The sequence below is a fragment of the Leguminivora glycinivorella genome, chromosome 16 (assembly GCF_023078275.1).
Source record: "Leguminivora glycinivorella isolate SPB_JAAS2020 chromosome 16, LegGlyc_1.1, whole genome shotgun sequence".
Lineage (NCBI taxonomy): Eukaryota > Metazoa > Arthropoda > Insecta > Lepidoptera > Tortricidae > Leguminivora > Leguminivora glycinivorella.
In genome coordinates, this window is record NC_062986.1 from 20,976,208 (window position 1) to 21,003,323 (window position 27,116).

Genomic DNA, 27,116 nt, shown 5'->3' on the forward strand with positions numbered 1-27,116 from the left:
ACTAATAGGCTACTTGCCTCCTAGTCAAATCAGTTTCTTTTTAAGAACTGTCGAAACGAATTTGAACGTGTTGCTAATATGGATTTTTTATGAAATTGAATCGAGTGACGTCACGGTCAACTCAGTTACTTTATATATTTATACCTGACTTATTAAATAGAAATTAGATTTAAAAATAACTTCTGTCCATGTTTTTCTTATAATTATTTGATGCTTTATTTCGTGCATGGTATAATAGTACATTACATCAGAGGCCGGGAAAATGAGGATTTCCGGCCAAGTGGGTATATACGGGATAGGGATACGAGGCCGGGAATCCGTTTTCACGCCGAGGCATGTATAGTGCTTTTCTCAAACATACAATGAAATAAAAAAAAATGCTCTAAAGGACAATATTTTATAAAAAAAAGTTACCGTAATCCAAATGGTTCGGCCTAGCTTCGGCTGAAACCGAAGTTATCCGAGCGAAACAAATTAAGATGTCTTAAGTGTTGATGCTACCGAACGGTTTGGCAGTTAATACGCTGTTCTGTTGAAACATGATTTTATATGTCTAAGGACCACTTGCACCAACGAAAATGGAGGGTTAACTCACCATTTTATATTGAATTTGACAGATGACAGCCCACTAACCCTGAGTTAAGTGGTTGGTGCAAGTAAGCCTAACCAAAAATGTCGGTTGGGCCTAATTTATTAAATGTTTAGTATCTATTTATTTACTTTCCAGTGGCAAGCGTCGCCTGTGTCAGACATGTACGCGGACGCTCTAGTGGCGGCCATCTTGTCGGCGTCGTCGTTGCCCACGCCGCGGGCGTTGCCGCTGGCGCCTAAATTGGATCGGATGCACTTCAAGGTGAGCCGTGTGTGATCACTTTCAAAGTTTCAATTGCAGTCGCCGTCATGTTGTTAGACTCTTCTCACTGTTTGTCTACTACAAGGGAGTTGATCCTCTCGTCTAACATAAGCCGCATAGATATATAGTAGTGCCAGTGCAGAAAACGATTTATAGTAGTGCCTGTTTGTTCATTTTTGCTAAGTGAATAGAAATGTAGGACTTTCGATTGATCCGTGGAACATAGCGGTTCGTTCTCCAAATATGTATTTTTTAAATACAAAATACAAAATCATTTATTCAGCAAATAGGCCACGGGGGCACTTTTACATGTCAACATTACAGAGTATTCATTAAAGTTAAACAAATGAAATTAATAGAAATATTAACTAAAAATATTAATCATAAGCAAAGTAGCTATACACTGATATAGAATTAGAGATGTATAAAGTCTCTAAATGTCATATTATTACTAACTATAATCAATACATAAAGAAAGTGCAAACAGATACAAAGATAAAAGAAATCTATAATACTTCAATAGTTGTAAAAGACTGAATATTACAAGTAAAAATATTATACTTAATCAAATAATCCATGGAGATGTATAGCGTCTCCAAGAGTCAAATTTTATAAAATTAAAATATTTAAAAGTAAAAACCTTTGTCAAATAATACAAAAAAAAATAAAAAATACAGAAAATGAACAGCTAAATTACACATTTCAAGAGATGTACAAGTCTCTAGTTGTCAATCATTAAAGAACAAATCAAGTTTACAAATAAGGGCCAATCAAGGTTACAAATTAAGTTTAAAAATATAATCAAAATCTCAGAGATGTATAAGGTCTCTAAGTGTCCAAAAAACTAACATTAACTTAATCAAACGACAACAAGGTCATTAAAGTAAGGAGTCTATTTTAAAATAAAATATAATCAAAATCTCAGAGATGTATAAAGTCTCTAAGTGTCCAAAAGCTAAAATTAACTAAATTAAACGACAACGTGATGGTCTCTAGTGTCATCCTTAAGACATTACTTACTTAAGTTTAATTCTTACAAGAACCGAATGTAGTGTCTCGCAATCCGCTCAAAAGTAAAGTTAAATAATCTAACAAAACATGTGGCCCAGGTAAGCTTGAACAGACCAGTCTCCACAAACAGCACCCGTTCACGAGTATGACGCGTATCTCAGCCATCGCCTCCCTCAACCTCCATTCGGGAAGGTGGCGAAGGGTTATTTTTGCATTATAACGACGTGAATTTAGGACCCATTTATGCGTTGAAAAAGTCCGTTCACAGTCTACGGACGTCATAGGGGCATATGTAATCGTTGACATTGGTATATTGTTCTCCCAATATGATTGTGCCTCGGAGTTAAGTTTCTCTTATAGGCTCACACCTGAAAATTTAGAAAAAATTTTGGTCATTCTATTTTATTGGCGAAAGTAATTTTCGTAATAATAATCATTAACTAATTTGTCACTGGATATAAATTATATGGTCCAATAAATTTATAAAACACTTACAATTTTTTTATTAACATAAGGAGTCTCTGCTGTACGGAACAGGATTACATTTTCGAAATGACGGGCGTTTGTCCGATCCTTGAATTTATGTATAAGTTTGATAGGATATTATGCAGTAAATAGCCTACGCAAAGGGTGCAGTTGATGAAGAATTCGTTTTGAGATGCGAATATCCAATTCTACGGACATCACTCGGCAGTTCGTGGTCCCGGCCGCCATCATGCTTTGTACTGCTGCTCCAGCTATCCTCCAGTGCATCGCGAAGGCCTCGTTCGCAAAAAATCTACTTATATTGTTTTATATATCTCTGTAATTTACTTGACATTGGCAAAGTGCCCTGGTAGCAGAAATCCATTATTATATGAATAAAAAAGAATAGAAATGTAAGTACGAATGACATTTGAAATGTTTGTATATAATTTTCAGGAATGTGTGATCGAGATGTTACAAGAGATGTTCGGCGAAAACTCCGTCCCTAAGATGTTCAAGGGCGATAAACTACATGTGGACGTGGCCGGCAAACGAGCTGATATTGATTTAGCACATATGGTGAGTTATGTATGCGTTACATATATTATGTTTAATGTGATGAGTGGTCGTCGCAATTTATAAACAGGCGGTTTTAATCCAGCCGGCGTAGCCAAATGGCAATCGTCGACGCCAGACGTGGATAGAAATGTAGTTCGGTTTTGTTTCGTCTCGCCAATACACAAGAGCGATAGAGATTTGTAGCTACGAAACAGATATTATTGTGAGCGTTTGTGCATTTGGCTATGTTTCGTGGGATCGGTGGGGCGTGTCTTTTTTCACATCTTTTTATCGTCCGTTATCATTGATTCGCTTTTGTTTCTATATAGTTTTGAACCCCCGACGCAAAAACGACGGGGTGTCATAAGTTTGACGCGTCCGATTGTCTGTCTGGGGCATCGTAGCTCCCGAACGGAAGAACCGATTTAGATTTAGTTTTTTTGTCTGAAAGCCGAGTGAGTCGGGGAGTGTTCTCGGCCACGTTTCATGGAAATCGGTTTACTACGTCGCGGTCGGGGGTTTTTTCAAAATTTTAATCGTGTTGACATAGTTGATCAGGCACGCAGTTGTCGTTGATTGCGAATGATATGTTGTCGTTTCCAGGAGGTGGTGTGCTTGGGCGACGAGAACATCTCGCGCTGCGTGCAGGCCGCCGTCACGCGCCTCTACGCCGCGCTGGCGCCCGCGCGCCCGCCGCCGCCGCCCACCGTGTGAGCGCCGCGACAACCCGAGTCCTGACTCCCCACTCCCGTCTACTGATGTGCCGACGGAAATTTTACTAAATTCTCAAATTTTCACACAACTTTCCATACTTTGTATGGATGGAAACTTTCCATTTCATAAATTTAAATTCCCTTTATTTTTCGTGAAAGTTTAAATAACTTTTCAAAAAAATTAAGATTTTATTGGAAAGTTTCCACGACTCGCAAGTCACCACTCCCGTCACACACTCCCAGCCCACAGAGGATTACGTCACCGCGCGAGTGTAGACAGCTCACTGAACTTGTACACTCACCGGCATAAATAACCGATGATTTCTGTACCTTGTCGCTTTTAATCATTTCACTTTCGTGTGACATTTCAAACGAGATGTTAATGTGACGGGGTACAGAAATCATCACTTATTTATACCGGTAACTATACCGTCCGACCACAACTCTCATTTGAGGAATATCTTTTCAAAAAGGTTCATTTATTTCGCGACTCTTCTGATATACACCTTAGGCGTATCTTATAACTTATAAGACACATTGTCGAACCAAAAATAAAAATAAGTTTTAAAAAGACACTCCTCATTTTATCTAGCCACCCATTCCTACGAGTCACCGGAGCCATTGCACCGGTCGAGCTCAAAATACAATATAATCACCGGAGATACTCTGACCGATTTTACCTTTGTATTGACCAACATGACTACAGACTAAGGGCCAGTTGCATCAACCACATTTGACAAACACATCATCGTCACACAGCAAACGTCTATGGAACTTCCCATACAATAAAAATTAACGAACGCTTTAACGGTCACAGATGGTTTGATACAACCGGCCCTAAGTCTGACCGCTACTAACATTGTCTATCCATTGAAGAAATGCTAAAAACTGTTTAGTCTAAACACAGACCACATCTAATGTCGGATTTGTAAATAAGTATTTTATATTGTTAGTTATAATTATAAGAATAAAATACAAAAATGGAAAAAATATTATCGTTTTATTAAATTAAAAACCTTAGCATAATATTTACAAAACTTATCACTTACAAACGCACAGCATTGAAACAATACTTCATGTATTAAATTTTTAGAAAATATGCCAATAACACCTGACCTAAATCATAATGCTCGAATCTTCTATTCCCACTTAACATTAATATCGTTTCCAATATCTCCTAACGTCGTCGTGTCCAGCTCTCGTCACTACGACGGCGCGCGTGCGCTCAGACTGCCAGATCAGCACCTTTGCGTATCGTATGCCTAGGAATTTCCAGAATTTGGGTCTCCCCAATTAGCAAAAGCAAAGAGGATCGAGTATTATAGAGAATGACTGTCAAAGTAAAATGTGTAATCACAGTGCATAGACTGCCATCTCTCGACACAAGCTTAAACTTTTGAACCTCAGTTTTGACAATTTGGCCCATATTCTTAGCTTGATATGTTTTAAAATGTCAAATATTAATATTAGCGCCATCTAGCCGAGCGTACCCCAAAGGTGTATCGCCATCTAGCTCACCGTACCTTTTTCTGTATGGTTTTGGGGTACGTTTTTTTCTTAGACTTTATGAAGTTATATAGGTCTTTGGCAAAAGTTAACAAAAATTAACTCGCTGTCAGTTTTGTGACGATTTGGGCAATTCCACGTAACTGTAATGTAAGTGACCACTTCATTGCATGTTTTTTTATTTATGATGCAAATTGAAGTCTTAATTTATCTCTAGATAAGCCTACTTTTAATCCTTAGATATATTGATATTTAAATTAGCACCATGAATAAAAAAACATGCAAATAATTGGTCACTTACATTACTCTGTTACATGGAATTACCCATAAATTAAACATAAAATCTGTCTAAAAATTTTCTTTTTTCACATTCTGTATGTAGATTATCGCTTAAAGTTTATGTAATTAACACAAAAACAATATTATTATTGAAATTGCATGCTTAATTATCGTCACCAAACTGACAGTGAGTTAATTTTTGTTAGCAACTTTCGCTAATTGGTGGGTCCCAAATTCTAAAAATGCCTATACACTTCCTGTAGTTTGTTGTGTGTGTGTGGATTGAGTGAGCACCTTCCGAAAATTAAAAAAAATATGCTGATCATTTAGTAAAAGTTCTAAAACAATTGTAAAACGAATCTCTGAATTTGTAAAAAGATAAATCAAAAGATACAGGCATTAACATGTGCTCACTCAGTTCTCACAAACTACCAACGAAAACAGTGAATATATTCATTTAACATATAATATTTATATACTAACATTTAGTAAAAAATAGGTCAACCTACCTCTATAAATATTAGATCACCTAGTGACGTATTTAATTTTTTACAAATAGTTTCTTATGCTCACTCAATCCACACACTTTTAAAAAGCCGAATTTTGATGAAAAACATAAGATTTAGACCGCTATTATATGTGTATAGTTTAGTAAAAGTGAAATGGGAATTTGTAAAATACAAAACGAACCACTAACGTGTCAGGTTTTTTTATAATAAATTTTTGTAAGTGCTCACTCAGTCCACACGTTTTGAGAAAGTTAAAAATGTAAATATCTTACGATTTGTAGCACCTAAGACACTCGAAAGTACTTCAACATTTAGTAAAAATTTTTACTAAATATCCACCATCTAATATTTTATATTCGTTGTCTGGTTTTAAAGATATTCAGACATAACTTTTCTCATACAAATGTATCAAGTAGGGTGACCACACTATGTCGGCTTCTGATTTTCCCCACCTTCCCATTGTCATATTGAGATTGGGGAGTTTCGTTCAATTTTGATAATAGTTTATATTAAACTAATACCATATTAATTCTCCATCTGCAAACTGTTTTTAGGTTATGTTCTTGGCCTAGTGATGATGTGTATTGTGTAATTTTTATCGACGTCAGGATAATAACCATATCGACATTCATGCATTAAAAAGGACATGAATGATAATTGGTAAGAAACAAAGAATATAATACTTCACTAGTAAGAAACCAGAACCTGGTAATCTAATCGTGCTAACAGATGAGCGTACCGGATTTGTAAGTGGGAGCGAGAAAATAATAACTATTTCTCGCTCCCATTTACAAGCTAGCAAGCATCCATATGGATGACCTTGGTGCGGTACGGTGCTCGTACGGTCATGTGTTAGCAGCTTTACAGCGTGCGTAGCCGAATGGCATTACTCCGACGCCAAAAGAAAACGAAACGCCGTGCCAGTTAGTCTGGCGCGACAGAGCCACTTACAAATCCGGTACGCTCATCTGTTAGCACGATTAGATTACCAGGTTCTGGTTTCTTACTAGTGAAGTATTATATTCTTTGTTTCTTACCAATTATCATTCATGTCCTTTTTAATGCATGAATGTCGATATGGTTATTATCCTGACGTCGATAAAAATTACACAATACACATCATCACTAGGCCAAGAACATAACCTAAAAACAGTTTGCAGATGGAGAATTAATATGGTATTAGTTTAATATAAACTATTATCAAAATTGAACGAAACTCCCCAATCTCAATATGACAATGGGAAGGTGGGGAAAATCAGGAGCCGACATAGTGTGGTCACCCTACTTGATACATTTGTATGAGAAAAGTTATGTCTGAATATCTTTAAAACCAGACAACGAATATAAAATATTAGATGGTGGATATTTAGTAAAAATTTTTACTAAATGTTGAAGTACTTTCGAGTGTCTTAGGTGCTATAAATCGTAAGATATTTACATTTTTAACTTTCTCAAAACGTGTGGACTGAGTGAGCACTTACAAAAATTTATTATAAAAAAACCTGACACGTTAGTGGTTCGTTTTGTATTTTACAAATTCCCATTTCACTTTTACTAAACTATACACATATAATAGCGGTCTAAATCTTATGTTTTTCATCAAAATTCGGCTTTTCAAAAGTGTGTGGATTGAGTGAGCATAAGAAACTATTTGTAAAAAATTAAATACGTCACTAGGTGATCTAATATTTATAGAGGTAGGTTGGCCTATTTTTTACTAAATGTTAGTATATAAATATTATATGTTAAATGAATATATTCACTGTTTTCGTTGGTAGTTTGTGAGAACTGAGTGAGCACATGTTAATGCCTGTATCTTTTGATTTATCTTTTTACAAATTCAGAGATTCGTTTTACAATTGTTTTAGAACTTTTACTAAATGATCAGCATATTTTTTTTAATTTTCGGAAGGTGCTCACTCAATCCACACACACACTAGTTTGTTTGCTAGGTGAATTTCTTTTGTATAATTGTGAAGATAAAATCATGTAATGTACTTAGAAATAATGACACTTGAGCCTTCTATTCCCTCTTAGAGTATCTCTTCCAATATCTCCAAACATCATCATGTCCAGCTGTAGTAACAACGGTTCTGGTTCGTTCAGACTCAGGCCAGCATAGTTGGACCACGAGCATAGTAACTGTTATACTAACTGTAAATAAATATATAAATATTATAGGACATTCTTACACGGATTGACTGAGGCCCACGGTAAGCTCAAGAAGGCTTGTGTTGTGGGTACTCAGACAACGATATATATAATATATAAATACTTATATACATAGAAAACATCCGTGACTCGGGAACAAATATCTGTGCTCATCACACAAATAAATGCCCTTACCGGGATTCGAACACGGGACCGCGGCGTAGCAGGCAGGGTCAGTACCGACTGCGCCAGACCGTTCGTCAACTGTGTTTGCTATATGTAAAACTTTTCATATTCTTGCAGAAATAAGTAGTGTTGCATTCTGGCGGAATATCCATCGCTGTTGAATGATTGGGAGATCTGGATTTTGAAGCTATTGAGGAACCGATGTTTATCCAACGCAACGGTTAAATGTATAAAATACTAGCTTTTGCCCGCGGCTTCGATGGCGTTAGAAAGAGACAAAGAAGTAGCCTAAATTTATCGCCACTCGTTTCGAACTTCCTTTTTTCCGCACTTGTATCGAAATGTACTATTTCGAAATATTTAGTACTAGCTTTCATCAGAGGCTTCGCTCTTAAATTCGAAAATTGCGGAAAGCTTCACAAACTTCCACCCCCCCCCTTTTTGGAAAGTGGGGGGTTAGAAAGGGACAAAAAGCAGCCTATGTCAATCTCTATCCCTTCAACTACATAATATCTCCACTTAAAAAATCACAACAATTCGTCGCCGTTATGCCGTGAAAGACGGACAAACAAACGGACACACACTTTCCCATTTATGATATTAGTATGGATAGTATCTGGAGGAACTGCAGGTGTTATTCTCGTTTGGAGTATCGTTTCCAGTATCTCCTAACGTCGTCGTGTCCAGCTCTCGTCACTACGACGGTTCTGGTGCGCTCAGACTGCCAGATCAGCACCTTGGCGCCGCGGGCGTAGTCGCGGAGCGCTGCGAAGTCCGCCTGTGAACACAACAACAATCAATTTCAATATTTATATACATTTCAAATCAAATCAAATCAAAATATTCTTTATTCAAATAGGCTTACAATAAGCACTTTTAAATTGTCAACAATGTACAATATTCATCTTATTCTGAATATCAGAGCAATTTATTGGTGCAATAAACAATATTGTTTTAAAACTACATTGATTTAATAAAATGATATCAATCTAAATTGTATAAAAAAAAATACATTTAGAAGAGAATCCCACACAAACAAAGATTTGGAGGCTGAGAGCGTCATTAGGTAAATCCATGTATAACCTAGCCTAAACCACAAAATGAAAATTTTGAAAAAACCCCCGACCGTGACATTGTAGACCGATTTTCATGAAACATGGCTAAGAACACTCCCGACTAACTCAGATTTCAGACAAAAAAAAACTAAATCTAAATCGGTTCATCCGTTCGGGAGCTACGATGCCACAGACAGACACACACACAGACAGACAGACACGTCAAACTTATAACACCCCGTCGTTTTTGCGTCGGGGGTTAAAAATACAAAGAAAAAGCTTTTCGCACTACTCACAGACCAACCCCTATAGACATCTATTACAAGACGACTCGCGGTCGCCAGCCTTCCTAGTATTTGCACTGATATAAGCGCGGGCGCTCGCCGTGCCCGATCAGTATCGACCAAGTAACAGACCCGAAAGCAGCGCGTGTTTTTCGCACAAAAAAATTGGAAAAGGGTATTTTGATGCCTTAAAGATGTCCACCTGTAGTGTGAAATGGTGTGGAAAGGTAACAAGAAGCTCAAATTTAAAAACAGACGGCATTACATTCCACAAATAAGTCATATTTATAATTTAGAGCCGGCATAGGTCAACTTACATTGGCCACTTACGCGTCAGTAGAGGGACAGTCCCTTTCATCTGGCGCGACTGCCCGCCGTCCTTGAAACGGCCAATCACAGCGCGCTTAACACATTCCCCGCCCGCTCCTCGCACCCCAAACACTGGTGACTCGTATCGCGAACCAAATATACAAGACTGCCACTCTATAGGAGGTTCTCTGTGGCACTACTGTACAATGCAAGGCGACTATGGGATATGGGTTAAATCGTGGCGTAGGCGAGAGGCTGGCAATCTGTCACTGCAATGTCACAGTTTCGTTTTCTTTCAACCCCTTCTTTGCCAAGAGTGGCACTGAAGCTAGTTTCGTGTGTTCTGCCTACCCCTTTATGGGATACAGGCGTGATTGTATGTATGTATGTACAATGCCACAAACCTGGGAAAGGAACTGGTTATAAACGACGCCCTCCGTGTAGGTGGCTCGGTTGCGCTCGCTCTCCCACAGTTTAATCTGATCCACGACCGTTGGAGGCAACACTGACTCGCATCGGATGCCGCCAGAGTCCGCTTTTAACATCTGCAAATTTAAATACATATAATATACACCGTGTTTCACTTAACACTAAAAACCTGAAAACCGTTTGTTCAGAATCGAGAGTAGAATCGATTGAGCTATATCTTGATGGGGGTAATATTTTTGTTTAAATTAGTAGGTATTATTAGTTATTTTTTATGTGCCTATTCTATTGTATTCGTAATACAACATTGTGTTTATCGCATTGCTAGAGGTTGTTTACCTTTTTCAGTATTTAGGGGTATTAATACTGGCTGGTTACTTGGGTGATTATTTTTTCCGCTACGAGCTTGACGGTGTTTGTCAGTTTAATCTTAATGTTTATCATAAGTCATAACAAATTGAACTCGTAGCTAATTACAATCTTGTCATTTTGAATATTGGGTTTAAATTTGCTTACTGCGATTACCTGTCCAATTTGAAGTGTACTGTGACAAAGCTTTAAAGTGTTTTACAGTGACATCTTAGCTGTCTATTGGTAAACCTTATGTCGTTGCAGTAACGTACACAAATAAATAGTTTTATGGTTTATGATGGTAGTTAGCAATTATTTTATTGAGTGTAGAGTTAAAAGTCAAGTAGAGCTGTACAGAAAATTAAAAATTCAATTTAAAAAAAAGTAACCATCAGATTAAAAGATGAATACTCTAGATGAGTTTAAAAAAATAAAAATCAGTTGGGGTGTCTGAGGTTTTGAGTGATACCGGAAACACGTTGTAGATTCTGTTAATTTATTTATTTATTGGTAAACATGATTACATGACTTTACAGCTAACCATTGCGTCACATATCTTAGGCTGACATAACAAGAAAAACAAAGTAGACATATACATTTACAATAATAGGCATACACCTAACAGACATTTTATATAGGAACAGTTGAACACCTCGCATCCATCGCCTCACACAATCTCAAGCATTCACTACATATTGCCGCCCATCGCCACGCAAACAAGTCGCACTCAGGTGTCGATGTCAGGAGCGCATTGAGCTGTGAGAGGGCGCGGGGCAGCGGCGAGTTCCTGTACGATACGGTACGCGCCGGCGGCACGGCCAACAGGTCGCGTCGTCGCGGCCTGAGTGCTATCCTCGGAACATCAGGAACAAACAGTCGTACGAGACGCTCTACAAGCTCGGGACAGTCTGACTCACCACGTAGAGCTCGACATGCTGTGATCATCAGCTGAAAATTCCGCCTCACCTCCAAGGAGTTATACCCAAGAGAGCCAAGGAGATACTTGGTCGGGTAGAGATACGGGTAGAATCCGAAAACTTTTTTAAAAAGGAACCTTAAAAATGCTTTCTGCACCTTCTCAAGTAATAAGGCATAAGTCGATTCGTAGGGGTTCCATACGATCGACGAGGTCTCTAATTTACTCCTTACCAAGGCATTGTAAACTATTTTTATGGCCAATGGGTCTTGAAAACAGCGTAGGTTTCGGATTACAAAACCCAGCCTTCGGAAACAGCTCGTCGCAAGAGCAGAAATATGGTCGTGAAAAGTGAGCCGCGTATCAAACACAACGCCCAGGTCCTTGACAGAGAAGACACGATTTATCGGCTCTGACCCTAATATATATTGAAAATATAGAGCGGTATGTGAGCGGGTAAATGTACACACGCAGCACTTGGCTGGGTTAAAATGAAGTTTGTTCTCCATACTCCACCGAAATACCAAGTCGATGTCATTCTGCAACGTCTCGCAATCGGCTCTTTGCTCCACGCCGTATACCAACTTGAGGTCATCAGCATATAAGAGACATTGAGCCGCCCGAAGAACCGACTTGAGATCGTTGATCATGATACCAAAAAGCAGAGGCCCTAATATGAAGCCTTGACTGACACCAGACCGGGTATGGTAAGGAGTCGAGACAAAACAACCATGTCGGACCAACTGCTGTCGATCGCGCAGATAGCTGGCAAAAAAGGTCAACAATTTGTGAGAGAAACCAATTTTGTCCAGCTTTGCAAGCAGCACGTCGTTATCCACGCGATCAAAAGCCTTTGCGAAATCAAAATAGAGGACATCGACTTGTATACCTCTATCAAGATGAGCAGCAATATTGTCCGTTAGTATCAACAGATTCGTATTGACTGAGCGATTTTAAACTCTTAAAACATTCACTACTAGAGAAAATGCTGCTGCTGTATGCATTTATAACCGTCCGCTTGTATGGCGAGAACCTGCTTAGCGGGTTCTTCTGCATCTGAGCAAACTTTACGAGTGCCCATCTCGCGGGTCTTTGGTTGCGAAAGTGTCAAGTCTGATCATGAACTCATCGGCAACCAACAAATTTTACTTTATAGAGAGCATAATAAACCGGACTATTGATACTTTTTTTTATGGCCATTTTCAGAATTTGGGACCCAAAATTAGCGTATGTCGTCAACAAAAATCAACTCGATGTCAGTTTTGTGACGATAATTAAGCATGAAATTTCAATAAAAATATTGTTTTTGTGTTAATTACATAAACTTTAAGCGATAGTCTACATTCAGAACGTGATAAAAGTAAATTTTTAGACAGATTTCATGCTTAATTGTCGTCACAAAACTGACAGCGAGTTAATTTTTGTTAACGACATACGCTAAAGGGACTCAAATTCTGAAAATGCCCTTATACATCATCATAAATTAAATATAACAAGATCATACCATCCCATACATTAAAATGCGACCGCCTACGAACGCGCTTACACTCCACCACACATAGATGGCGCCACAAAAAAAATGACTTGTAGCTTTCGATTATACTTGTAGATGGTTTTAAGTGTCACTTTTGACATAGATTTACGGCTCGGAATTGACACTTAATGCCAATCTACAAATAATCGGTGGCAACAAGGCATTTTTTGTGGCGCCATCTATGTGTGGTGGAGTGTAAGCGCGTTCGTAGGCGGTCGCATTTTAATGTATGGGATGGTATGATCTTGTTATATTTAATTTATGACCTCATGGATAAAATAATGGTTCCTGAAGCAGGTGTTTTTCTTTTGGCTGGGTTTTTATTTGGAATAAAAAATATAGGAATAAGGATAATCATTAAACGTGGGTACCTACATATAGACGTATACCAGCTTATATGAGGAGTGTCTTTTCAAAAGGACTTATTTCTATAAGTCAACAAGGTTTATTTCTCTAGGAAGACATAGATGAAAATAAGCTCTGTTGACATAGAAATAAGTCTTTGAAAAGACACTCCTGATATGTATTACCTGTGGGTGTGCGTGTTGCTCCAAGTATTTGATGATCTGCGCGGCCGTGATGCCGCCGCGAAGCGCTTGCCGGATCGAGTCTCGAGTAAGCACGCCCACCACTAAGTTTGGGAACCTGAAACAGTAACGTTAGCACATTCACTACCAGAATGAAATATTTTTTTAATGTGTTTTGTACAAAACTACTTACTACTACTACTACTACCAGACCAAAAAAAAATGTCGCGTTACGTCAGCAACCGGTTGCAATTCATAGAATAGAATAGAATAACATTTATTCGTGAACACAGGCAAGACAAAAATACACATAATAACAATACAGTATATAATATAGTATAAGGTTGTCTGGAAGAAATCGCTCTTTAGCCATAAGACCGCCTGTAGTTTACCTTTGTTCGTGTTGCTTCCTTGTTTTGTATTGTTGTATTTTATCAAGGTGTGCAATAAAGAGTATTTGTATTGTATTGTATTCGGAAAGCGGCCAAGTTAAAGTGGGACTGGGCTGGCCACGTCTGTCGCATGCCGGATGACTTATGGGCCAAGAATACCACGCAGTGGGAGCCTCTCGAGTCAAATCGAGGATCCGGCAGACCTCGTCGGCGATGGCGGGATAACTTAGACTCCTTTTTGAGAGACTGGTCAGTTGTCGCACAAAACCGAGAGGAATGGAAAAAGAGGGGGGAGGCCTTTGCCCAGCAGTGGGACACAATAGGCTCATAATAATAATAATTGTATTGTAACCGCGCGTTTGTAGGGCGAGAACCCGCCCAGCGGGTTCTCCGGCATCTGAGCAAAGTTCTCGAGTGCCCAACAGGCGGGTTCTTGATTGTGAAAGTGTTAATGAAAAAAATTTTTTTTCAGTACAGACGGTGCTTTTTTTACGCACTAGTGCGAGAAGTGGTTCATTATATGCCAGGTCGAAACTTCGGAGGGCCATCTGTACTGAAAAACGTCGTACGATACACGTGCGAAAAGGAAATTCGTAACTCGTGTCGATTTAACCCTTAATTTGGCAGAGACTCTGGTGACATAAATTTTCCGATTTTACTTAATATATTGAATAACAGGTGTTTTTAAAGCGTCCGAAAAATATTTAAAAAAATCTAGATTTATTAGTTTTGGAAAAAAAATATATCCGCCACAGCGGACTCTGCCAAATATTGGGATAAATTAATATGTCCGCTGAGGCGGACACTGCTGCACTTAAAATAAACAAGTATTTCTTAACATATATTTATTTTAAAAATTAACAAATATAATAATTTTGTATGAAAATCAAACTGACACATATTTATAGTCAAATATCATTATTTTAACTTTTTTCCGACTTTTTGGCCAGGTTGCACAGGCCGTGATCACGACAGACTGATGTGACAGTGATGTCCCAGCAAAATGTCGTCGAAGATGTAAACAACACAAAACTACCCGAAATTAATTATATCAATGTTCGGGGCAGACAAAGAAATTATAAATTTTGATCTACCCGGTTTTCTTTAATGTTTATTGCCCCTCGCGCGACATGTAACATTCACAATATCCGCGCACTACGTATACCTAAAAGTGCCAACATTTTAACTGCTTGGTCCAGCACCACACGCTGTTGGATTAAATAAAAAATCTAAGCATAAAAGCAGGCCACCAAAACAAGAAAATCAAAATAATAAACAAAACAATATAATAATTTGTTACAACACGTGTCACCGCAACATTGGCATAGTCCGCCACGGCGGACAAATCTTATTTAGTATATATTTGGCACTGTCCGGTGCGGCGGACAACTTGTTTAGATGATGATTATGAGTATTAGAAATTGAGAAATAAATTGAAAACATAACCACTTGCAACTATTATGTAATATATTTTATTATTTATACAACAGAAATACCCTGTTCTTACAAAAACCAAAAGAGAAACGCATAAATATTTTGCTAAAAACAGTTGACTTCTGATGCGGTGCCATCTTGACGAGTAACTGTCAAACAAGTGTTGACAGTGGTCAAATAGTATTTTTATACAAAGCATGTATCATAAAAGAGTCTCTTTCCATATGTTAAATTAAATAAAATTCTACCTAAAAAGCGAAATAATTTTTTTTATCACCTGTCCGTCCCACCGGACTTTGCCAAATTAAGGGTTAAAACACTCCCTTCGATCGTGTTTTAATTTATCGCCACTCGTTTCGAACTTCCTTTTTTACGCACTTGTATCGTACCTAATGTACTATTTTAAACTTCTGGCATATTTTCAAAAGTGTAATTTTGACTTGAAACTATACCTGTAGACTAGTTCTGCGAACAGTCCAAGTAAAGCCGCCTGTAGACTAGTCTGTGTGTACGCATACACCCTATAGTTGGTTTCCACGACGATGTACCCCCTAGCGTCGGCGGGCTGCGATATCTCGGCGTCGCCGCGGACGCTGGCGATGTTCAGCGCGAGGCGAGTTGGGTAGAAGCGGCCGGCTTTGCGCTGAAAATTAAAATAGGACATTACGATACAAGTGCGAAGAAAATAAAGTTCCGAACGAGTGGCGATAAATTAAAAGACGACCGAAGGGAGTGTTGTAAATCGACACGAGTTGTACTATTTCAGTACAGATGGTGTCTTGATATAGTTATGTTTATCCTATAACTATGTATATATTTTTATCCATTGTCTTTATGGTACCTTGTTCTACAAATTGCTAGATTTTGTTACCCTCTTTAACTCGTTCCTCTCATTTACTCAAAGGTTAACTGGAAGAAATCCCTCTAAGGGAAAAGTTCGCCTTTGTACTTCACATGTCAAATCTCAATGTATGTTATTTTTAATGTGTTTTTGTACAATAAAGAGCCTACTACTACTACTTTTTTTTACGCACTAGTGCGAGAAGTGATTCATTTCTTATCAGGTCGAAACTTCAGAGTGCCACCTGTACTGAAAAAGGTCGTACGATACACGTGTGGAAAGGGAATTTGTAAGTCGTGTCGATTTAAAACACTCCCTTTGGTCGTGTTTTCATTTATCGCCACTCGTTTTAAACTTCCTCTGTTCCGCAATTGTATCGTAATATTCGTTATTTATTATTTTCATCTTTTTCTTGATAGGTGTTTATTATTTAGAAAGTTCAGTACTAAATTATGACAACAATAAAACTTTTATTATAGGACTAAATTACACAGAAAAAATAGGTATATAATATATCTATAAAATATTTAGAAAGTTCAGTGTCTTGCTTGGTTCTTACAAGGTTAAATTTATTATTCTCCACTACCTAGGTTGTCTGGAAGAGATCGCTCTTTAACGATAAGACCGCCTCTTGTTTTACCTCTTAAGTTGTTGTTTATACTTGCTATGTTGTTTCGTGTATTGAGGTGTGCAATAAAGAGTATTTTCCCCTCACTAGCTCAGAAACACGTGTTTTGTCCTTTAATACCAGCGGGTAAAAACGCATTTTATCCACTAGTGGGTAAAGTAATTTGACCTCGAATAGAGTCAAATTAACTGCTTTAAAATTGATAAAAGTAGGTGAATCTAGTAATATAGATGATTTACCACCTGTGAAACTACTGATAGCAGTGATAAACGCATTTTTTGCGTTGTAGTTTCCTCGCTATAGTGAGGGGAAAAGTTTTGTGTTACACTCGGGTGCAAATGTATTTTACTTCTTGTGTGTTAAAAAACTCGCAAGTTCAGGATTCTATTCTCAAACCACTCGCTTCGCTCGTGGTTCAACTATAGAATCCTTTCACTTGCTCGTTTTTCAATTCCACACTCGGCGTTAAAATACAACTTTGCCCCCTTGTATAACAAATAACTATTGTATTGTATTGTCTTGTCTCTAGTTAAAAGGTTTTGTTAACCTAAAACATTCGAACGAATAGGGAACGACTGTAGTTAAAATAAAAATATTTTATACCATGCGCGAAATAAAGCATCAGATAATTAAAACATGGACAGAGGTTATTTTTAAATCCAATTGCTATTAAATAAGTCAGGTAGAAATATATAAAGTAACTGAGTTGACCGTGACGTCACTCAATTCGATTACATATTAATTCCTTATTAGCAAGACGTTCAAATTCGTTTTGACATCACTTCTTGAAAAGAAGCTGATTTGACTAGGACTACTAGGAGGCAAGTAGCCTACAGCACTGACAGCACAGTATCCTAACCTACCTTTCTTTGATACACGAGGCCAAACTCTCGAAGATGCTGCAGGAACACAAGCATGTTGTTACTCATGCCCTCTGTACTGTAATCCTGAAACCAAACAGATACTCGTATAATAACCTAACCACAAAATTAAAAATTTGAAAAAACCCCGACCGCGATATAGTGGACCGATTTTCATGAAACATGGCTAAGAACACTCCCGACTAACTCAGCTTTCAGACGAAAAAAAAACTAAATCCAAATCGGTTCATCCGTTCGGGAGCTACGATGCCACAGATAGACACATACACAGACAGACATACAAACAGACCACAGATCAATACAACAAGATGGCCCTTACAGGGCGACTCGCGGTCACCAAGCATACGACAAATCAGGTTTATAAAAGTTTGAACGCGTGCGACACCGATCAGTAGCGCCCAAGTATACGACCCGCTAACAGTGTCCGTGTCCGCTCGGGAAAAAATCTTAAATAATCAATTTCGGTTGCAAACAATGGTCTCTTACAGCATAAAGTGGTGTGGCAAGTCTTCTAACACTTCTACATGTAAAAAAGATGGAACAACATTCCACAGTTAAGTCAAATTAATTATTTTGTTGAATATTGTTTATTGTCCGCGGAGTTCATTTATACTGGTCAATATGGTTGTGCTGAGCGGCGCCGAGGCGCGTCCATCCTCTTTTACCGAGTTAACAATGTGATATGCTATCCCTTTCACGTAAACGACTAGGCATGGGGCCATGTTAGTTTATGTCTGTTGCGGGAACTTCGTACTGCCGTTCGTACCATGTGCTACCATTTTATGAAATATAAAAGAAAGCAGATTTGTAATAGTGAATAATTATCTAGAATCTGTAGAGTCTGTAGTGGTATTTAGTTCATTGATTAGTTTAGAATATTTAGTTGGTTATTTAACTTAGTAAACGTAAGTAAAAATGCACAGTTTAGTTATTGTTACTAGAATGATTTTTATTGAGATGCTATCACAATTATCATCCTCCTTGCGTTATCCCGGCATCGGCATTCGCCACGGCTCATGGGAGCCTGGGGTCCGCTTTGGAAACTACTACCAAGATTTGGCGTAGGCACTAGTTTTATGAAAGCGACTGCCATCTGACCTTCCAACCCGAAGGGTAACTAGGCCTTATTATAATTTAATTATAATATTATAATTTGTTGCAAAACAAATTCACCACAGTACTGGTACCGGTACCATTGTCTATAATAGACATGTCCCATTCCCATCCCTACTGCTAATCATAAAGGCGCGCCATTATTTGAAACGACCAATGGCAGCACCGTGCGCGCCCGCCTCACCCCGCAAGGATTGGTGATTTGCGTCTCGAACAATATCGCTTGCATTTGGCTTCTAGTGGGGTGTTCTGTGAAACAGACAGACAGACAGACAGACATACACAGACAGACACGTCAAACTTATAACATCCCGTCGTTTTTGCGTCGAGGGTTAAAGATACTTATTTATACGGTTAACCAGATATCCTATGATTACCTATAGTTTTATCAAGGGAGCGAACCACAGATGTCATATATACCATAGATCAAGCAAACGTATCTACTTAGCGTGTCAAATGAACTCAGTGAAATCCACTGAGTTGTCCGTCTTTAATCGCAGCTTGCAGTTTTCGGGCGTCAAATTTTGTAAGTTGAAGTCAATCAAAACATAAAAAATGCCTCGTTACGTGATATTCAATTGCAACAATACAAAAATTATGAACAATCAAGAGCCTGAGACATATTTAAAATTACAGGCAAGAAACAACTTCAGTACAAAATTTGACACGCTCGGCCCCTATACAAATAGATGAACTTGTTTCTTCTATCTAAATATAGTTCTGTGGAGCGAACTGTAAATATTTAAAGAATTTGGAAGTGGTCGAATATTTTTGTTTCCGATCAATTTTACTGGGTGTGCGTTAACCTTTTGACCACCACAGTCACTTCGCAAATATAATAAGAACGCTTAACATGTTCGGTGCCGGCGACACAAGGTTTGTGTTCAAAATAAACCTTCTCCAACGCTGGTGACACAAGGTCTGTGATCAAAACAATCGAACTCCTATGCCAGTGACACGTATGTGTGTTCAAACAAGTTCACCGGCCTATGCCGGCGACACAGCAGTTGTGTTCAAAACGTTCATATTTTTAACCCCCGACGCAAAAACGACGGGGTGTTATAAGTTTGACGTGTCTGTCTGTGTGTGTGTGTCTGTATGTGGCATCGTAGCTCCCGAACGGATGAATCGATTTCGATTTCGTTTTTTTTGTTTGAAAGCTGAGTTAGTCGGGTGTGTTCTTACTCACTATGTCGCGGTCGGGGTTATTTTCAAAATTTTAATTTTGTGGTTAGGTTATTATAGGAGTTGACTAGGCAGTGAGTGAGCGAGTTGAGTGGCATAGGAATGAGAAGTTAGTAATTTCTACCAGCATAGTAAAACAGTGTCGGGGATAGGGTTGCAAATAGAAAAAAAAAAACAATTTTTTTTTTCAGAATTTTGAAAAAAAAAAAACATGAAAAATACCGAGCACCCTTGTTTTTTTTTCTAAATATGTTTTTTTTTTCAGATGAATAAATAATTCGACAATAACGGTTTTTCGTGAGTTGTAACGTGCTTCAATAATAATAACGTACATTTTAATTCGATTAACATTTAGTATACAAACGCTTATTGGGAAATCCCCGATGCGGCGTGCAACGCGGAGAGGTGGTGGCGTTGCCAACAGTAAATAGTGATAACTACCAACTACAGATTTCGTAAATGTTACTTTTATAAGACCAGAAATTAAAATTATTTGATTAAATGTGTTTAATAGTTAACATTAAGTCTAAAAAACCGTATAAAAGTATTAATCGCTTTGCAAATTTTGAGATTTCGTACTTTAGAAAAAAAAACATGATCCAGAAAAAAAACTGTTTTTTTTTTCACGGTTTTTTTTTCATGTTTTTTTTTTCAAGCCAGAAAAAAACCGTTTTTTTGCAACCCTAGTCGGGGACGTACATCTTAAATGTCGAATTTAGGATTGGTATTCTTTCCGAATAATTATTTTTTAGGAAACTTTTAGTTACCTTGCCCAGGGTACTGAAGCTGAGCTGATAGAGAAACGCCAAACATTCTGCTGCCGACAAACTTCTCTTCTCTGCTGTGTGGAGGTAGTGTTGTAGGAACAGCCACACTTGCTTGGCCGTTGACAAGAGTAGGAATTGGAAACCAGCGCGGGTTATCACTGCTGAACCGTCTTCTGCGTCTCTGTAAACAAATTAAAAAAAAATATATAAAAGTTTCATGAAACCAAAATATCGTCACTACTTTTAAAAAAACTTGTATCTTCGTCTGTCAATGAAAAGAAAATTGTAGTAAGTATGTATGGAATGCATACAGACTTACTGCGTTTTAACTTTGAGGAACAACGTGAGATACGAGATTTTTTAAAAGTAGTGACGATATGTCAGTCTAATTAAAATGAGTCTTCTCTAATGTCACTCAGATAGACAAAGTTTATGTATGAAAATCGTAACTAATTATTTTAGTACAAAAATAATAGAACTAGCTTTTGCCCGCGGCTTCGCTCGCGTTAGAAAGAGACAAAAAGTAGCCTACGTCACTCTCCATCCCTTCAACTATCTCTATCTAAAAAACCACGTCAATTTGTCGCTCCGTTTTGCCATGAAAGACGGACAAACAAACAGACACAGACACTTTCCCATTTATAATATTATAGGTATGGATATACAAATATAGTACGAAAATGTGTGGAATAAACTAACACAATTCTGTATAAAGCCTCCGCCAAACATAGTGCGTTTTGATAGCGCAGCGTTAGCGGAGCGAAATGCGCTCGCAATCCGCGCTCATTAGTTCCCGCCGACGTCCGCTCCGCTGGGCGCAACGCCAGCGTCCGGTGCACCGCTACCATTGCGCTCCGGTGACGCTATGCTCTCAAAACGCGCATGTGTGGCTGAGCTTTAAAGGTGAACCAGTATTGATTTCATATTTTTAAAATACGTGTGTCGTGCGGTGGGAAATAAACAATAACTAAAAGCGGGTAGATTATATTTATTTGTCTACCCCGAACATTTATATAAATTAATATCGGGTAGTTTTGTGTTGTTTACATCTCCGGTGACACTTTGCTGGGACGTCAGTCTTCCGCGACCACGGCCAGTGCAACCTGGCCGAAACGTTGGGAAAAAAGGTAAAAATAATGTTAATTAATCGCGTTCGACCTGTGTGTGACTTCATATTTTTAAATTAAAGGAAAAATTTAAAAATTCACACCTCCGGCAGCCTGCCTGTTAAGATCTATTCTTACGGGTAGATGTTTGATATAACGCCACCCTAAGTCCGTTTTCACATTATCCGATCCGATATCGGATGTCGGAAGGATTTCAATGGAAAAAATCCAAGATGGCGCCTGTAATGTATGGGATATCGGTCCGACATCCGATATCGGATCGGATAATGTGAAAACGCACTAAGGCGGTTGAGAATTGAGGGAAAGCATGGATTAATAAAAGTATACAATAAATAGATAGGTAGGATCCTTCATTTGGTTAATGTCAAACTAGTGTAAGTTATTCTAGAATTAGCAGTTATAGCGCACAAACTACTTATACTGGTTTGTAATTCATTGTTTAATTTCATTGTTTAGTACTATTTCTTTTCTACTTTTTTTTTACATCCTTATGTTACATTTATGTAATGTAAACTTAAACATACCTAATCGCATGTTTGTCTCTCAGAGCAAAATTGTATGTAAGTACTAACTTTCAGTGGAAACTGTTTTGGCTAATGTGTTAACATATCGTTGTAGACTATAAGAAATTATGTATGCTGTTTGTTTAATCAATAAAATAAAAAAAATAAAAAATTCACACATCCAGCAGGCCTCCGTGGCGCAGTTGGAAGCGTGATGGCCCCGGCAAGGCCAGATGTCGCAGGTTCGAGTCCTACCGGAGGTGTGAATTTTTCCATTTTTCCTTTAATTTAAAAATATGTAAAATCGCTGGCAGACGTTTCTGCATGATAAAAAACAAATTTGTTTTGCTCAAAATACAAGTCCTCAAAGTTTTAATGTTACCGACCTGGTCATGAGCCCAGCGTGGAGTAGGATCCTCACAGCATCAGCAGAGATGCCCTCAGTCTGCGCAGACCCCACCATGTAATGCAGCACGCACTCCCAGCGCTCCAGCGCGTACGCGTCCAAAAACGCCACGTCGCGAGCCTTGCCGTCGGGCTCCAGAGACATGGACATGCTCCAGGGACGACCGCTGGGGATGTGAAAAATAAATTATGCACTGCTATCAAAATAAGTTTACTTGAGTGGTGGTGGTATGTTATTCCAACATGTAGTTGCAAGTTACAGAAAACTCCCTTTAAAAGCGCTACCGATGCTGGGGAATCTGTAACACTATAGCTGTAAGGCTTTCATTTGATAATTACTACTTTTTGAAAACACAGGAGTTAAACCCTGTCTGTCATTCACACAGGAATGCAGGAATGTCATATTGAATTTTAGATGATTGTTAGAAATTTCAATGAATAGAAAACTAAATATGAATGCCAACGTAATGGATAAGATGGCTGCTTGGCAAAATTTATGATTTTGGATGTGCAAGCTGCATTTAAAAATCATTTAGATCTGATTACAGGCGTTATATCCACATGAAGAAATTTCTATCCTCAATATCAAAATCAAATAAATCTAAATAATTTATTCAGCACATAGGCCTACTCCAGCTCCGCCCTGCCGAGGCCAACTGATGCCGCCTCTTTTTCCACTGTGCTTCTCCAGGTGGTACGTGGGCGACCTTGCCCTCTTTTTCTGGGAATTTTCCAGGTCAGCCCTTGCTTGAATAGGTGGTTGTTTGACCTTCGTAAAACATGACCTATCCAGCGCCGTCGTAAAACCCCTTTAGCTCGGCACCCTTTAACTCGGCCCAGAGACGCGCTGCGCGAATTGTCGACAATCCCAAACTTACGGGCGGTATTGAACCCTTAAGTCTAAGGAGAAACTTCGCCTCCTTATGTGTACTCTATCGCCTGTGCAATGGGTTGTGTTCTGAGGAACTGTTTGACATGACCACTTTTCATCATCGCACCGCTCGCCATCGACAGAGCGCTCATCCACACACCGTGCGGTTTCAGAGGAATTTCCTCCCGCGGACGCTCCGTCTGTGGAATGAGCTCCCTGCCGAGGTATTCCCGATTAACTACAGTATGGGGTTCTTAAAAAAAGGAGTGTACTAGTTTCTAATGGGTCGGCAACGCGCATGTGACACCCCTTGAGTTGCGAGCGTCCATAGGTTACGGTGACCGCTTTTAAACAGGCGGACCGTATACCTGTTTGCCACCGACGTGGTATAAAAACAATTACCATCTTCAATATAAATGAAAAATAAATATATATATATATATATATATATATATCATACCCTCCTAAAAGAGCAACTTTGAGGTTCTTCTTGAAGGACTGTGCCAGCATCCAGCCGGGCAGGCCTCCAGGGATTGGCGCGTCCTGCCACACTGACAGCTCTGATAGGGCTTCCGCTGCTTTGATCTGCTCCCTGTTACATTAACAATACTTGTGTTAGAACAATTATTAAAATATATAATACATGTTGTTGTATGTCCTAAGGCACCCCATAGGTGCATAGGGCCTCCACAAGATCCTTCCACGCCTTTCTATCTTGAGCCACCACCTTGGCCTCGACAAAAATATATATACATACATATAATCACGCCTGTACCCCATAAAGGGGTAGGCAGAGCACATGAACTACTAAGTTTCAGTGCCACTCTTGGCAAAACGGGGTTGAAACAAATCCAAACTGTGACATTGCAGTGACAGATTGCCAGCCTCTCGCCTATGCCACAATTTAACCCATATCCCACAGTCGATTTCTACAACACCTATCAAAACTGCTGCAGAGTTAGCCTAGACAGAATCTTGTTTGTTCTAATTGTTTAATTAAATAAATAAATATTATAGGACATTCTTACACAGATTGACTGAGTCCCATGGTAAGCTCAAAAGCTTGTGTTGCAGATACTTAGACAATAGGCTACTTGCCTCCTAGTCAAATCAGCTTCTTTTTAAGAACTGTCAAAACGAATTTGAAGGACTTGCTAATATGGAATTAATATGAAATCGAATTGAGTGATGTCACAGTCAATTCAGTTGATTTATATATTTCTACCCCACTTATTAAATATTATCGGACATTCTTCCACAGATTGACTGAGCCTACGGTAAGCTCAAGAAGGCTTGTGTTGTGGGTACTCAGACAACGATATATAAATATTCGAACCCGGGACCGCAGCATAGCAGGCAGGGTTACTACGCGCTAGGCCAGACCGTTCGTCTGGCTACTTATTAAATAGAAATGGATTTAAAAATAACTTATGTCCATGTATTTCTTATAATTATCCGATGCTTTATTCCGTGCATGGTATAAAATATTTTATTTCAAGAACAGTCCAGTTCCCTACTATGTTTTGTATAATTATTTTAGTAAAAACAAGTTACTGTTTAATAATAAGATTGACATATTTTGTAAATAATTACTTAGCATGTGCCTGTGAGACCCAGGAGGCTACAACAGCCTGTGGCACGGGCTGCTCCACAAACAGCAGTCGGATCACGAAGTGCCGCGCCAGCTCCGGCAGTTCCCTGCAATGCAATATAATATGTGTAATTTATACCATTTGCATTATTTGGGCCGAGGTACCCGGAACAGTGAAAAACTTAATAACTAACTGTAAGAAAACTAAGAACTAATCTCTGAACTATCTAAAAACAACCCTCGCAAACATTTTCTCAGCAACAGAGTGGTCAAAACATGGAACAAATTACCAGAAGACGTGATCTCAGCACTGAATGTCAACCAGTTTAAGACTAGATAACTATTTAACAAATTTAAAGAGCACCTCTTAAGAAAGAATAGTTGGATATAGGCAACTATCAGTTGTTATAACTGCCTGCCTGATTAATAAATAATAATAATAAAACTATCCTAAGAGCCCCCGATGAGGGCCAACAGGATCTAATCATCATCATCATCATCATTTGCATTATGATGTAGTGCATAATTCCATATTTTCTATATCATTCAAATAAAAAATTACAATAAAAAAGCCCGTTTTCTTTACTTACAGTAGAGAAAACTTTTCTAACCCAAAGTGTTTAAACATCGCAATAAACTACAACTTCGTAATGCTACAAAAAAACATCAAAATCAACATAACCTAAAAGTAGCAATAACATAACTAAGCAATATGTATTCAATACACTACAAATTACCTGTACACGGCTAGGCATATTGTAGGATAGTTATACAAAGTCTCCAGAAACTGCGCTGACCGGCTTTTCAAATATTCGTGCAGATCTTTACACTGTAACGTCGGTGCAGGGGTCAGATTCAATGAACTCTTTGATTTAGAAGACTCTGACATTGTGAAACTGTGGATTGATAATTAGTCTAATATTTCTTAGTAAGTTATCACTAAAGAAGATATTTAGGCTGCAGAAAGAAATATTTAAACATGACTAAAATTAACACAATTGTCAGTCGCCAACTACAAACTTTGTTTGTATGACATCTACGTTCATTCTGAATACAATTATGAATGTATTAATTTAGGTAAAGATTATGGTAAATTTTGGTAAATATTTTATACTATTGTTGATAATAGTACATATTTTTTGAGTGTTATTAACGTTTCAAGTTAAATTTAACTCAGTGAATAATATTCTATTTTTTATAATCTTACAAAATAGTAAATACGTGGGAAATGATACTAAAATAACCGTTTCTGAACGTTTCGCATATGACATTCTGATGACATTTGACATTTCTTTTTTTTAAAGACTATTTCACCTTTACTAAAAAACGCTTTAATCTCTGAACTGTTTTATTTACTGCATGACTGAAAAAAATTGTCTATGGTACATTTTTTCCATTTTTTCTGCAACACTCCTGCAAGTTGCACCAGTTAAATTCTGCAAAAGCGAAAAGTCTGTCAGAGTGAGAAACTTCTGCTCTTTTAGATGTTTCAGAACATGTATGGCTACAACAATGAGTCGACTCGCCTATTCCACAGACACTCACTCGCAAGTGCTCGTTATTTTTTGTACAGCGAGCTTCAAAAGTGCATACCCATTTTAAGAATGGTTTACTTCTACAGCTGGCTGTACAAACAAGGTCAGAAGACTCTATTCCCACCTTGCCAATTTCAATTTTCATCAGCATTTTAGTATTCTATCACGACTAATTATCACTTATCAAGTTATCTGCCGGCGTATCATGCT

General features: G+C 38.3%; 2 protein-coding genes across 2 annotated transcripts in view; one reads left to right on the forward strand and one right to left on the reverse strand.

Moving 5' to 3' along the window:
• The window catches only part of LOC125234725 (cleavage and polyadenylation specificity factor 73), a 49,416-nt gene extending 44,830 nt beyond the window's left edge, over nucleotides 1-4,586 (forward strand). Inside the window, exons 15-17 of the mRNA XM_048141097.1 lie at nucleotides 728-853; nucleotides 2,786-2,908; nucleotides 3,491-4,586. Of these exons, the coding sequence (XP_047997054.1) occupies nucleotides 728-853; nucleotides 2,786-2,908; nucleotides 3,491-3,601 (360 nt within the window). The 3' untranslated portion in view covers nucleotides 3,602-4,586. The remainder of the gene's footprint in view (nucleotides 1-727; nucleotides 854-2,785; nucleotides 2,909-3,490) is intronic.
• A 3,638-nt stretch (nucleotides 4,587-8,224) lies between these two features.
• On the reverse strand, nucleotides 8,225-26,389 carry LOC125234727 (general transcription factor IIH subunit 4). Its single transcript, XM_048141102.1, has 10 exons — nucleotides 26,109-26,389; nucleotides 25,374-25,478; nucleotides 24,241-24,372; nucleotides 22,891-23,076; nucleotides 20,875-21,055; nucleotides 17,792-17,875; nucleotides 15,912-16,102; nucleotides 13,637-13,751; nucleotides 10,284-10,424; nucleotides 8,225-9,009 (listed from the first exon to the last, which is right to left on the reverse strand). The coding sequence occupies exons 1-10, from the start codon at nucleotides 26,258-26,260 to the stop codon at nucleotides 8,866-8,868; spliced, it is 1,431 nt and encodes a 476-aa protein (XP_047997059.1). The 5' UTR covers nucleotides 26,261-26,389; the 3' UTR covers nucleotides 8,225-8,865.
• Between the last annotated feature and the right edge of the window lie 727 nt (nucleotides 26,390-27,116).